At 42.8% G+C, this 15,146-nt stretch overlaps 2 protein-coding genes across 2 annotated transcripts; one reads left to right on the top strand and one right to left on the bottom strand.

Moving 5' to 3' along the window:
• The first annotated feature begins 49 nt into the window (after positions 1-49).
• LOC118106030 (Fc receptor-like A) lies at positions 50-2,393 on the top strand. Its single transcript, XM_035154151.1, has 6 exons — positions 50-135; positions 224-247; positions 448-738; positions 884-1,156; positions 1,470-1,733; positions 1,838-2,393. The coding sequence occupies exons 1-6, from the start codon at positions 111-113 to the stop codon at positions 2,230-2,232; spliced, it is 1,272 nt and encodes a 423-aa protein (XP_035010042.1). The 5' UTR covers positions 50-110; the 3' UTR covers positions 2,233-2,393.
• Positions 2,394-3,235: 842 nt separating this feature from the next.
• Positions 3,236-5,613, bottom strand: otol1b (otolin 1b). Its single transcript, XM_035154818.2, has 4 exons — positions 5,211-5,613; positions 5,037-5,126; positions 4,576-4,647; positions 3,236-4,499 (listed from the first exon to the last, which is right to left on the bottom strand). The coding sequence occupies exons 1-4, from the start codon at positions 5,611-5,613 to the stop codon at positions 3,601-3,603; spliced, it is 1,464 nt and encodes a 487-aa protein (XP_035010709.1). The 3' UTR covers positions 3,236-3,600.
• Positions 5,614-15,146: the final 9,533 nt, after the last annotated feature.

Here is a 15,146-nt window from a genome sequence, read left to right as displayed (position 1 = left end):
GGGGATATCCTGTGTGAAAAGAAGGCAAAAAAAATGTTTTTCACTTCCCTCCACATTATAAATATATGTAGGCCCCCCCACAGGTCTTGGTTTCTTACAGTACACTCAGAATGGACGCGGTCATTTCCTTCCTCTGTGAGTTTTCTTTACTTTCACAAACTCAACATTCAGTCGGATAATATTGTTCTCTGCTAATTTGATCGTTGATTATTTTCTATTTCAGTGATTTTGACTCTGGCGCCTGTGGGTATGTACCAAATATTCGTATAATTCATGCCTCATAAAAACATGCTCCCATTTGTAAGCATATCATACTAGAATCAGTGTATCAGCTGCTTCTGCTGGACTCATGACATAAATATGATTTAAAGTAATTCGGTTAAGTAAAAACATTAATAATCAAAACAGATTATACAGAATATTCTGTGTGTTTTCATCTCCGTACAGCTCCCCTTGAGACCTCATTCAGAGCTGTCGTGGAGAGGGTGTTGGGGGAAGCGAGGATCTTCTCTGGGGAGGAGGTCCGGCTGAGGTGCAGCGTTCCTGACACCCACAGGTCCAGATGGGATCTCCAGTGGTTTAAAGGATCTGAGAAGCTCATACAGTCTGGGGAGCACCTGGTTCTGTGGAAGGCGAGGGTTAACGATAGTGGGAAATATTATTGCCAGGGAGTGAGGGACACGTTGGTGGGAAACATAGACACCCTCAAGAGTCTGCCTGTGGAGATCAATGTGGATGGTAAGATCTTATTTATCCATTTTATTTAAAATCTTGCATCCTCTGCATTTGTTTTTTTTTAAAAATGAGATCATCGTGCTTGTTTTGCTGTTGCAACACTATTCAACATAGTGTGGTAACTTTCTCTTGTGCGATCTTCCTTCAGGAGGGTGGGCCATCCTGCAAGTCCCACCCCATTCAGGCCTCGTTGGACAAACCTTAACGTTCACGTGCCGCGTCCGAGGCAATCCCCCAATTCATGAGGTGATTCTGTACAGGGACAAGGTTGAAGTCATGAAACAAAGGGGCCTCGACCCACATTTTCACCTGAACCACCTGACCCTGGAAGACCAAGGGATGTATTCTTGTCGGGCCTCCTGGGACACAGACAGACGGACACGCTCTGTCCTTTCAGTTGATGCTTCAGTGCAGGTCTTAGGTGAGTTTACATACAGGTTGAGTTGCATATCCTTAGTTTGCTTGTTGTTGCAGATCACAAGTGAAAAGTCACTTTGGGAAATGTTCTTATTCACTTTCTTGCCAAGATGAGAAGATCAACACCTCCCTTATATTTGGCTGTAAACTAAATTATATGACTGTTCTTTGATGAAATACATGAATGTTGGTTTTGATATCAGCTCTCAAGCGTCGCTCCATTTATTTTCAGCCTGATTCAAGGAATATAATTCTCAATATTTTAATGTATTTGAATGTGTCAGTTGTTTATTTTCTCTCATGTGGCTCTGTCGCAGAGGTTCTGACGCAGCCAATTTTGGAGATTGTTGAACATGATCAGCAGCTGATCAAACTCATCTGCCACCTCCAATACAACGCCCACGCTCCTGCCCCTCCAATAAACTACTATTTCTACAAGAATAACCAGCGACTGGGAACAGCGACCTCTGAGAACAGTGATCTGGTCAGACAGAGTCCAGGCCGCTACAGCTGCAGGGCCAAGGTGCCTCAGTTGAACATCTCCAGGTGGAGTGAACCCAAAAGCTTTGGACAAGTGGCAGGTACTTCGACATAAACGCAACATGCTGTGTCTCCTTGTGTTCGATACCTAATCCTCGTTCTGATTTGGGAAACTTCAGAGGTCTACTTGTCTTTGACCCAATAGGGCGAGAGTCGACGCCTCCATTTCTTCAACCCAGAAATCCAAGGCCTTTTGCTCCCCCGGTCTCATCCCCAGACCCCCTGCCTCTGACAGATGAGCCAGCAGCAACCCAGGCGTCTCTTTACCAATCCACTCCAGGCTCTCTGCCCTCTCCAGCCCAGTCTGTCAACCAAACTGTTCCACCTAGCAGGATCCAGCCTGTCACGTCATCACACATTGACATGGCTGAAGACGTGACAGGCTGGATCCGGCCCTCTCCAGCCCAGTCTGTCGATCAAACTGTTCAACCAAGCAGGATCCACCCTGTCACGTCATCACACATTGACATGGCTGGAGCATCTGGGGACATGTCAGAGGAGTCTGACGACATGTCTTCAGCCACTGTTACACATTCATAAGTTATCAGACATTCTAAACTGTTGCATAAGTGAATGATCCTAAATCAGAGTAATAAGGTGAGACTCAGGTAACTCCTGGGACATTGCAGTGCTTTGCCAAATACGAAAATCCTCATGTTCATACTCAGGCTTGGAGCAAATAAATCATTCCATAAATGGTGTATATGTGTTACTGGATTTTATTTGCACTGAAACACTCTCTTTATACAGCCTCATTGTACAACAATACTGCTTACATATTACATGTATTGGTATAATAACATGACAGTGGATATTATATATAGTTCTCAAATGCAAGAGTTAAGTCCTTTTCGCTGGATTTGAAATAGTAATGCAGCTCATGGTGATATTTTCCTTATACTCAGCACATACATAATATATTTCTATGTCTCAATATGCAGTTAGATACCTGGATTAGAAAGGAAAGAGTGTGAGAAATCCATAGTAAAACTTAAAGACAAAGACTGAGGCAGAGAGAAATGAGAGTAACATGGGGCCATGGCATTAGTAGAGTACATAAGTAACGGTAGACTGTGAATGAATAACATAATTATGAATACATAATTGTGGGTTTAAAGGAGTAAAGGCTACATGTATTATTCAGCAACTCTGCAAGGTTTAAAAAAAACAACCCTGCTAACTGTCTAATTTACTGCTGGTATATTCATTAAAAGTATTTTAGCCTCCAAGTAAACACGCAGTTTTTTTGCATGTGTAATTATATTACAGTGTGTGGAGGGTGAAGGGGAAAGGCCACATCTCCTGCTGCATTGCACCGTGGTCCACCCCTCCTAATCCAAAGAAAAGCCACTATTTTCATTAGTGTTTCTTGTACATTGAAAAAAAAACCTCAACCTAATCCTATTATTTATTATAAACTACTGATTAATTTGTTTTAAAAATTGTGTTTAAATGAACTTGAACAGTAATGAAACCCAATCAAATATTACAAAATTAAATAAAATGAATAAAGTAGGTTACATTTGGAATAAGTATTGGGGTTAGGATTGGGATCATTTTATCTTCACTCTCTGTCTCTAGTCCTATTTAAGTGCATTTTAAATGCATTCATAATTTCCTGGGTCTAGACCTGCTGATGCATGTTCATTCACCTGATGAGGGTCATTTTAATCAAACACATTGTTTTCTCATATTTATCCATATGGGTCAAACAAGAGGATACTAATACACTGATAATGCAATAAATGCAATGATCTCGATAATACCAGTCCTGTAGTGTACAGTACAGCTTCTGAGCAGTTCATACGTAGTGAGTATGAAAGTGTAGCACCACCAGCATTTGGTCCTTTTTCATATATGATCATGTTGGAACAGTCTAATAGAAGAGATTGTCAGCACCACTAAGTATCAGGGCTTGTCTGGGTAAAGCAGAAACCCAGAGAAGATGCTGTCGTCCTCACTGCTGGCATACACCCCATTCCAGTCTCTGAATGTCTCCATCCACACCTGATCGCCCAACGCCAGCCGCAGCACCACCAGAGTGGAAGCCTGGTCAATGTCCTGGCCGTACAGAGAGTCCCTTGTCCTTACCCGCCGGGTCCCGTTCACTACGAGCGTGGCTCGCAGTGGCTGATTGCGTACAGTGATTTGGAAGGAGAAGACATAAGCCCCAGGGATGACACATAGGAAGGTGCTGGAAGAGACATTAAAGTGATTCTCTTCATTGTAGAAGATTTTGTCAAAGCGGATCGGGAAGCCAGAGGGTGGGAAGGACTTTTTTGGAGAGATGCCAACACTGAAGGCTGAGCGTTTCTGGGGAACTCCCGATCCTTTACCTCCTTTCAATCCACGGATGCCTCGGTCACCTCTCATCCCAGGGTAACCTCTGTCCCCCTTTGGCCCAGGCATCCCTCGTATGCCTTGTGGTGCTTGAGGCCCTCTCATCCCTGGTTCTCCTGGAGGTCCAGGAGGTCCCTGATCCCCTCGGACACCTACAGGACCTGATGATCCGTGTTTGCCATTAATTCCTGGAATGCCCATCACTCCTGGGATGCCGGATTGACCAGGATCACCTCGATCTCCTTTCTGTCCTCTCTCTCCAAAAGTGCCACACTCCCCCTTATCTCCCTTATCTCCCTTAGGACCTAGCTCGACAGCCACTCCTGGAGGTCCAGCTGGTCCCTCTTTTCCCGGTTCTCCCTTATCACCAGCACTCCCATTCTGGCCAGGTTCCCCTTTTCCTCCACTATTACCTTTGACACCTTGCAGCCCTATTTCCCCTTTCTCACCTTTTGAGCCAATTTCACCTGCAATATAAGGGAAACTGTCAGAGCTCTGGTAACATTATACAATAATAAAACTATCGCTTGAACACATGTGTACCTTTCTGTGCTGGTTTTCCTGGGATACCTGATGGGCCAGCAGTCCCACTGTTTCCTCTGTCACCTTTATCCCCTAAGAAATTGACATAAAAAGCTAATGTTTAATTAACAATATCCAACATAGACACAATATGATAATCTTATAATCTGAAGCTACAGGTGAAGAAGAACTAAATATTTAATGGCCCAATGACACTATATGTTTGTAAATTCACAAGACTCAAACAAACTGGAAAAGTTGCAATGATGATTTTGTTTTTTCTTTACTTTTTTTCTTCTTCTTCCAGTAATAAAAACTCTAGGCTGAAAAACAATGTTTCACTTCCTTCTGTGGATGTAGGTTTCGAGTCTGTTTCCAACCACACCCAGCATCAATGTTGTATGTGGTCAGAAGTCTTACAAATTTCACTTCAGTTCTTGCCACTGTTGCAAATAATTTTTATTTAACCATATTATATTTACCCCTGCTTCCTTTAAATCCCGCAGGACCATTCACACCTGGTGGTCCTTGTAAACCAGCTGCTCCTGCAGGGCCTCGTTCACCAGGTGGTCCTACATGAGGAATCATAAGAGAAGTTTAAAATTTTGGAAGCAAAAATAAAAGTTCTATCTTGCATTTACCTGTGAGTGTTATACCTGCCAGGCCTCTGTCTCCCTTTGGCCCCCTGGGGCCTCGCTCTGGAGGACAGCACTCGCAGAAGTTGAAGTAACACTCATTGTAATCCAGAGTGTAGTTCTCAGGGCCAACACCAGAGGGCTCAGGGCTCTCAGAGTGGTACTGAGGAAAGACATGACTTGGATAGGTGGTCCTCTCCTTGGTTGGCAGGGGGAGGGGCACCACAGGATTTGCACTGGCCACTATCTTGAGTGTCTTGGGTATGCTGGTGGTCACAGGGCCATGCAATGTGATCTGAGGGACAGGCTTCTTGGTGTACTGATACTTTGGCTTCTGAGTGGTCTTCGCCTCAGCGCAGGACGCCACAGTGAGTGCAACCACAACGACAGCCACAAGGGTCCACTGACACGAGAGAGTCCTCATGGTCAACTGGGATCTGAGAACAGAGGAGTTTATACAACACACTTTTTCTCTGATGTTCTGCACCACTTTCATTTTTCCATCCACGTTTCAATGAAAAAAAAGATGTTACAAAAAATACTGATCAGTTCACAGTTGCTAATCAAATCACAAAATACGAAGGGATTTAGTTCTCGTTAGTTCAATCTTACATTTCCATGTCCACTGTTAAATACTTATGTTAGTTTGCACTTAAATATAGATTCTCCCAGTGATCCAATGACCAAGTCTGCAGGTTTTTCGACTCAATATCACATGATTCAAGTTCGGTAAACCAACAATTAGATAAAAACCAAAACTTTAGTGGGTTATTTGTTGTGCTAATATCCAACTTTCTGAAAACAAAAATGCAGCAGACTTGAGAAGACTCACCCAATTATGCATAAGTAGTATGATCATTTATCCTCTCTAGCGGCGTCTTGGAGGCAGCACCAGGAGCTCCAGGTCTCTCTGATATCTCTGCCAGGCTTGGGCGAAATAACATCCCCACCAATGAGGGTGTTTTTCTGGAAGAAAAAGGGGGAGGTCTGAAATCCAACGACGGCGAGCTGGTGCTGACCCGAGGAGAACCACTGTGCTGTGGCCCATCCTCTGTAGCCCTGTTGTGTAGAAAGGTGCTTTTGTGACACGGGATACAGCGGCCGCCGAGAGCACTCCATCGCTGCGAGCTAGGCGAGGAGCAAAGGCCGCGGGGCAATGGGTCATCCGATATGTGAGGCATTCCTCCAACATCCAACCTTCTACCCAGGCTCTTACGGTGGGACAAAGCCAAGTAAAGAGGGTTCTGTGACAGAGGCCAGTGCACCACAATGGCCTTTTTTAAGTTTTGGTTTGTGCAGCTTTCTGAAGGCGGGAAGGTGCAAACCATTTTAATTTTAGAGCTTTTATTGTAACGTCCCACGCAGAGTTTTGCAAGTTGCCCTCGATGAAAATATCTGCAACAGTTAATTTAAAATGACTTAGTATGAGATCCTCAAACTGGCACACAGCACAGGGGGCCTTAGTATTTACAATCTACGGGTACTTGGTGAACATCCAGAAGAAAGGTTTAGTCTAAAGAGCACTGATAATCTCCTCACTCAGCGTTACTAAACCTGAGCTGTTTGTTGGGAACCAGCTTATCTCCCTTGAATCAGTGCCGTTGCGATACTCACCTCCTCACAGTGACTGACTATCATGCACATGAGGCCCAGATATCTCCGGCAGCTAACATACGCTAACTGTGATTCACACTGTGTAGCTGCACAATGACTCATTCTTGCAGCGTAACAGGATAGCATTGAGTTTTAGCGGAAAAGGAGATTTTCTGCTAGTTGTCTGCAGGAAACCCTCAACGTGCAAGTGCAAGTGCATGTTTGAGCAGTGGACATGCCTGAGTTGTCAAAGACTTCACGTCCTCAGAGAGATCCATGACCAGGTGTGAGGGAGGAGGAGGAAATGAATTTGGGAAACAGAGATGGGGGATGGTGGCATAGCTGCTAAATAAGAGAAGACTGTGTTTTTAAATTTGAATCTGCCCACGTACACTTTACTTTGTCTCTTCACCTCCGTTTAGGCACTCTTCTCGTCCCTCCTTCCCAGCGGCTCAGGTGAAGTGTCCTTGACTTGCCCCTCCAGACAAATAGATGGAGTGTAAGATATGCAGCTGAGTCCTGAGAGGGTTGGGGGGTTGGTCCCTTTGGGTTTCTCCATGCCCGACCTCGACCCTGTCGTCTTTCGGCTCCATTCAGACCACACACAACAGTGGCGGTCAGCTTACAGTGCCCAGCTGGTCACAGCAGACCCAGGCGCCTCTCCCCTGTCCATTCATGTAACACTGGCACCGGCCGTGTTTTGGCCTCCATCCACACACACACACACACACACACACACACACACACACACACACACACACACACACACACACACACACACACACACACACACACACACACACATACACACACACACACATCTTTGTACTTCTATCTTAGTGAGGACACTCATTGGCATAATGCTTTCCCTAGCCCCTTACCCTAACCTTAACCATCACAAGTAAATGGCTAACCCTAACCCTAACCCTAACCTTATTAGGGCCTAGCACCTCCGGTGGGAGGCCCTATTGTATTTCGAAGGATTTGTATTTCCCTTTTGGGGCTTTTTCGGGGCCTAGACATGCTCAAATTGTTACCAAAGTTTGCAGGGAATTCAAAACCCAAAAAGTAATTGTATTCTGGAGTAATTTGAAATGGGGTGGGAAAATGGCTCAACAGCGCCATCTAAGGAAAAGCCCTCAGTTAGCTTTCACCGATCTTCACAAAAATCGTAGCCCAGGTGTATCATGACCAGACAAACAAAAAAGGTCAGAGGTGCAATTGGAAAAAAGCAACAGGAAGCCCGCCATTTTGACTTTAGTGGCCATATTGGCCATTTTCCACATTTTTACTTTGATGTACTTGTCCCAGGGCTTTCATCAGATCAACTTCATATGGAGATGCGTGTCATCACAACAAGATGGAGATGAAAACTACCTCAAAGATCGATTTTTCGTCACACGGTGTGACCGTGGCGTGGCGTCAAAGTTTGATTACACGCCATGTCCAAACTAGACATGTAAGACAAAAGTCCCGGCCTGATGACATCTACAGTGTGGAACAAAAAGATAGAGACGTGTTTAGAAACCAACACAGCAAACCACCATTGTCCATATGATTATTCCCCTGCCAGCACAAATAAAGCCATGGACTGTTTTCCTGTTCTTTACTGTGGGATCGTATTATAGAAAATCAAGGTCCTGCAGATCCAGCTGCTAATGACTTTGGCAAGAGATCTGTTGGCAGTGAAGACATCTCATGTAGTCAGAGCACAAAACACTCCTGCCACACACCGAGGTTGGTTTTCTGATACACTGACAATGCAAACATGACGGCCTTTTCCTCAAGAGGAAATTCAATTCTCTTCAGCTTTATTTTTACTGGTAGTTACAGGTAGTTCAAAAGTGATCAGTGTTTTATATCATTAAATTAATTTAAAAAATACATTAGAAATTTGGAAAAACGCCATTATTTATCTACAGATGGATTTGTTGGCTTTGCATAAAGACTGAAAACATGGGGTCTTTCCAAAGGCAACACAAATCTGTATCGTATACCAAAAGCCAATTTGCTCCCTCATTTGCTGTTGTAGGTCATAAGGAGGCGGCAATATTAAAATGAGACCGTTTCATAACCAGTTAAAAACTACATTAAAAACTCATTTGCAGTACGTTTAAATTCACAAAAGAAAAACATCTTGGAGACTTAATGGTTAGATAATATAGACGAATGAGACAGGAACTCAAATATTTCATAACTTAACCGAGAACCATTCACTTTCTATACTGCTTGTATGGAGCTGGAGACGATCCCAGCTGACATGGGGCGAGAGGCGGGGGTGCACCCTGGACACTTCACCAACATACAGAGAAAAACTCAAATTTACACTTATGGTCGATTTAGAGTCTCCAGTTAACCTAAACCCAGGCTAACAGTTTTTAGACTGTGGGAGGAAGATGGAGTAGCAGGAGGAAAAGCCGATCATCCTACAGGACCATGAGTTGTATCTCCAAAGAGGAATCGATGGTTTATCCATCTTCATTAATCTCATTCCTGTAAAGGAACTTTTGAGCATCCTCACACAGCACATCTGCTATTTGTTTACCGTTAGGAGAGAAGATCCAGTCTCATCTACACATACTGCTTTCTCCTTTTGAATTCACAAGGCCAGATTATTTATAAAGGGAAAACTAGCTGTAAATTATAACATCCATGCTCAGGGAATTTCAAATCCAATCCAAATGTGCCAGACAGAGAGGCTCCAACTCTTAGGCACATAACGTAGTGACACAGCGTTATTTAGGTGCTCATGCTTTAGGTTGAAGTATCCAATAAGATGTAACATAGAAAGTGACCGCATCTCTAGCCTTAGGGGGGCAATTGTCAACACTCTGTTAACATTGATATTGTTTTCCCCTTCTGGTCTCTTTGATGCATTAAACTCTTCTGCAAAATACATCAGCCGCTTCCCGAGTTCTACTTTCACCAGCTTCCTTGAAAACTTCCTTCACAATACCCCCTAATCTTTGATTTAGCTTTGCTACCTTAAAGGTCCTATACCCAGAACACCCACCACCCTCATATGCCCATAAATGAACAAGCACCCACTATAAAGAGGTTTATATTACAGCACAATCTTCACCTTCACAGAGTTTACCCTAAACTGATTATTAGCACCATGCCCACTGCAGCGAGCAGGAGTAGCACACCGAGCAGGATCCATGACCCTGTGAAGAACAGACAGGTTCAATATCAAGTGGAGAAAAAAGGGAAAGTTCTCTCTCCTTCCTTTGTGTGTTTCACATGGAAATTCTTGTTGCTCTGTGAAACATTCCTTCAAACCTGGGTGCACACATTGATGAAAATACCCCTCTATTCTGTGAGTATACAGCACCACCCTGTAAAATACACCACATGAGTGAACCTGATAGTCTCAACAGAATCAGAATTACTAAGACTGCTGTATCTTATTTGCTGGATTCAGTGACTTGAACAAAGAATAAGATTATTGTTCAACACAGCTGAAGTACAGCAAGCAAACTTGACCACTACTTGACCACTTGGTGGCAGACTTGTATTTCTGGTTTAACCACAGGGATGTTTACAGTTACAGGGCTTGAATTATTCAACGTCATTATCTGAACACGAACGAAAATGTATGTTGGACAAAAATGTGTATCAGCTAGAAAATCTGCTTTATACTTTAATCTTTACAAATGTAAAATATCCAGATAGTTGTGATCTCATGATCATATTTAACAGCAACGTCTTTGTCCAAGTTGCTATGAACAAACAGCAAGAAAATGTTTTTACATGTGTAGTGAAAGTCCATTGATCATTTCAGGGTTTGGCTCTGGCTGTGGTTTCACGCCTTACTGGGTTCAGGTTTTTATCAGGCCGACCACTCCCAGGATTCTATTGACTGATTCAGACCTCAGATATAAAGTGGAGCTTTACAGGGGGAGTGTCACGAAGTGAATTCCTACTTCATCTTTTAACAAAGAATGCCAATAATTGCACAATCATTCCAAAATGCCACAGCTACAATAGGCGTCTGTTATCAGATGAGAGAGGAGGCCGATGCAGTATCATTTATTCTCAAACAGTAATAATGTGATCCTGTACCTGAACTGTGTTGGGGATGTGATTATATTTTCAAATCATGTTAAAACACCATTGTGTCTAATCTAATCTACTTTTGATTTACATTTACTCAGTGGAGCAAACTCAAAGTATTTTAGAGCCTTTGTTTTTCTCTGTGTATGAAGAGTTTGAACTAAAAATGAACAAAATTAATTTGGAAAATCCCTCCTGGAATTGGTTTTTAGCTGTAAAATCGATGTCCAGTCTATAAATGTTATTGACTTCTTATGAAATGAGACCCTTTCCTGGAAATTACATTTTCTTATCATTATAAGGAAACATATAGTTAAGAGTGTTTAACAAAGCCCCCACCTGAAGCACTACACCACACACACACACCCAGCAGTGCAAACACTGTTCCCTCAAAACAAGCCGATTAAAAGACTCTGTAATTCACCATCTTCTCTTTTTTTCTTTTTGGGGATTTTATACAAATGACTCAAAAACGAACCAAGTGTTGCGAAATTTGGTTTGAAGAGTTTCAAAATCACAAGCCTGAGTTTTACAGTTAACTGGAAAACATTTAGATTTGTTTGTGATAATTAAGTGTAAAACTTAAAAGGCCTATAGATATTCATTTCATGTGTAAATTCATGAGGAAATCTGTGTGAGTATGTTCAGTATTTTCTACAAACTTTACAGTGATATTTTTTGACTAAATGACTTTAAGCTTCAGACATTACAGGGTCGCCAGTTTAAATTCATTCTGCATCTATTGCTTCAGCCTTCACCTTTTTGTTCTACAGATACACATATATTTGTTTTGCTCTATCTTTTTGTTACCTATTGCTTTTGTGTTTTGTACCAAATATCTAGAGGAACTTGAATGTGTGGACTGATGTTTCCTTGTAAACTGAGATGTGGTGGTAGCAGCAGCAGTGTTGGTGTGATGGTGCATGCTTTCTTATGTGCCTCTCTCTCTCTCTCTCTCTCTCTCTCTCTCTCTCTCTCTCTCTCTCTCTCTCTCTCTCTCTCTCTCTCCCTCAGGTTTTCTGTGGCAGAAACCGTCACAGACCACATGTAAACACAACAGAAACAATACACCGGCCCACTGTGTGTTTGAGTCTGCACCAAACTCTGTTTACACCGTGTCATTATGGAGATAACCTCTGGCTTCTTACCTCATGTTCTACAAATTAACATGTGAAGTGTAAACACGTGAGTGCTCTTCAATGAGCCTGAGGCCAACTTTAAAAGAAAAAGGATTAGGAAAGGAAAGGACAGGAAAGGAAAGGAGGGTAAGGAAAGGACAGGGCAGGAAAGGAGGGGAAAGGAAAGGAAGGGAGAGGAAAGGAAGGAAGAGGGAAGGAAAGAAGGGGAAGGGAAGGGAAAGGAAAGGAAAGGAAAGGAAAGGAAAGGAAAGGAAAGGAAAAGAAATGAGTGGGAAGGACAGAACCGGACAGAAAAGGAGGGGAAAAGCAAAGGACAGGAAAGGAGGGGGAAAGGAAAGGAAAGGAAAGGAGAGGAAAAGAAGGAAGATGGAAGGAAAGAAGGGGAAGGAAAGAAGGGGAAGGGAAAGGAAAGGAAATGAGGGGAAGGAAAGAGCCGGACAGAAAAGGAGGGGAAAAGCAAAGGGCAGGAAAGGAGGGGAAAGGAAAGGAAAGGAAAGGAGAGGAAAGGAAGGAAGAGGGCAGGAAAGGAGGGGAAGGGAAAGAAAAGGAACAGGAAGAGTAGGAAAAGCAGATCAAAGAAAGAAGATGGAAAGGAGACGAAAAGGAAGAGATGTCACAACATCCTGGAAAATAAAAGAACCAAGATGGGGGTGTGTAGAGTAAAAAGTCACTGATCCATTTTATCAACATTGGTTGAAATGGAAGTGGTGCAGGCTTCAGGTCAGCAGTGTTGCAGGTATGCACACATTACCTGCAGGAGGGAAAGTGGAGCCCATGGGCATTCATTCCTGCCCTGGCTTGGTAGAACTGGTTTGGGGACTCTGCCTCATTGTGTGAATTCACTTTATGTGGTGTAGTCTATTGTGTCAAGAACGAGCTTCCCATAAGCTTTTGTTTTGCTCTCTGAAATGCTCGTCTCTTTCATTTTCAAAGTAACGGCGGTGCTCCACTGAAGGCAAAACGTGCTGCACGGTCATATCAGGAAAACCAAACAGGGATGACAAACAGAAGAGTCGTCAAAGTGTCTTCATATGACTTTATTTTCTAAATATTGCAGTGGTGTGTTGCTCTTGTGTATAAATAAAGCTTTCATTTAGTGAGCGGTGAAAAAAAAGCTCTTCAATCTTGGTAAAGAAAATTGTCTGAGACTACTGAACATGTTTAAAAAGGTAAATGAAATGACATAAAATAGAAACAATACATGTATAAAAAGCAATTTCAGGTAGAGAAACAAATTGATGTGTAATTTATGGCCACAAAAGAACACAGATATAAATAATCAAAACAAAACAAAAGGTTTGGTAATTGACATTGTAACCAGCCAAGCGTTTACCAGTGTATATAAATATATAGCTCCATATAAATAAAGTTAACTTAGAGATCATGTTCAGACGGTAATCAGCGAGCCCTTGACCCAAAGCACAAATAATGAAAAATGATCGTAAGCACACCACTAAATGCTCATCACAGCCACCACACACACTGCGACTCCTTCTCTATAGATCAACTATAGGAGACTTTTCATCAGGTTTGCTCTTTGCGTTCAGGCCAAATCTGGCTGCATTTTGCATCTGACTGAAAACAGTTCAGCTTTGCGTTCAGTCGCTGTTGATGGAGGGAAGCGACGTCATTAACAAAGCCAAGCCTCAAGAACAAAGGTGTGTTGGATCAATATTTGCTCAAGCTCAGTGCTGAGCACTGCTTCCTGACATACCAGCAGTGAGATAAAGAGAAGACTCCGCACGCACCGCTGCCGTTATTCTGTCATATTACACTTTAACCATAACTTTAACCAATAAATCATTGAATGTTGCACTGATACATTGCACAGCTTTTCTATCTGGTCTCTACGTGATACATGAAATGTGCAGTGTGCCTCCCATCAGTCTGTGTTAGAGTCAATAAAGGCAACAGGCGATAGTGTTCTGATCCAAAACCACAGATCAACCAGGAACATTAGGTGCATGTCAGAAACGTTGGGGTGAGTTGAGTCACAATCAGTGATAACATGGCAGCTAGTAGACACACACACACACACACACACACACACACACACACACACACACACACACACACACACACACACACACACACACACACAGACTCTATTATGTCTTCTATTTCTCTGAAGGAAGCTTTCTTGCGTCTGTGTCTGAAATCACCTCATCCACTCAGTCACTATTCACTGTAATATAGATGGTCAATGGTTTATACTCTGTAGTAATCAGTCAGCAGAGAATCCATCATCATTCTGCATCATCTCTGGCAGTTGTAGACACTTTGCATCATGGGATTGATGCGAGAAGTACAGTGCATGCCAGGGGACACTATTCACACTCACATTCACACGTACAGATGATTTAAAATCTGTAATTAACCCGAACCCCAATCTGCATTTGGACTGTGGGAAGAAGCAGGAGGTAGAGTAAACCCACACAGATACTGGGAAAAAATGCAAACTTTGAAACGACACCGGTCAAACTGGGAATCGAACTGGGATTTAAAGTTTGAAAACTACACATTTTGGCAGACTGGTTGTGTTACAACCTTGGGGAATTGGGTTCAGTAAATTAAGTTTGAAACAATAAGTGAGGATCCATTAAAAGGCCCAATTGAGTTGTATTATGGGAAATGCAGGATCCAGTATTTTGCCATAAGAGTGCAGATCAGATCACACATACCAGAATGTATCAGTTCACTTCCGATCTGTGTGAGCAAGAAGATGAATAAAACATTAGCTTTCTGTGGCGAAGCAAATCCCAGCGGGTATGTTTGCGTTTATGTGACCGTGTCTTATAACTCAAGATATCTCAAGCTCTGCTGCTTCGATTACAACCGCTCTCTTTTAAAATGATATCCTTAACAAATCCCCCAATTTTATGGAAGTGACAAAGAAAACCGCTGGGATGCCGAGACTGTAGCTCAAACTTCATGCCTGAAAGAAACGAGTCGAGCAGTGTTCTGTATGGAGGCGAGCATGCAAATCTACTCATGTATGATCCTATCATTCAAAACCGAGAGGTGGTATGTACTTAAAAACGACATATAGGTGAGGAAAGGAAAAAGAAAAAGGACAAACAACATTCCATAAGACATTTCACCGTGAGGGTGTGAAAGTGAAGTACAGTCATGTGTCTAATACCATGGGGTAAGGCCAGAGGGTGTGGGA

The sequence above is a fragment of the Hippoglossus stenolepis genome, chromosome 4 (genome assembly GCF_022539355.2).
Source record: "Hippoglossus stenolepis isolate QCI-W04-F060 chromosome 4, HSTE1.2, whole genome shotgun sequence".
Taxonomy (NCBI): Eukaryota; Metazoa; Chordata; class Actinopteri; order Pleuronectiformes; family Pleuronectidae; genus Hippoglossus; species Hippoglossus stenolepis.
The sequence above is the reverse complement of the archived record's forward strand: the minus strand, read 5'-3'. Positions and strand labels throughout refer to the sequence as shown.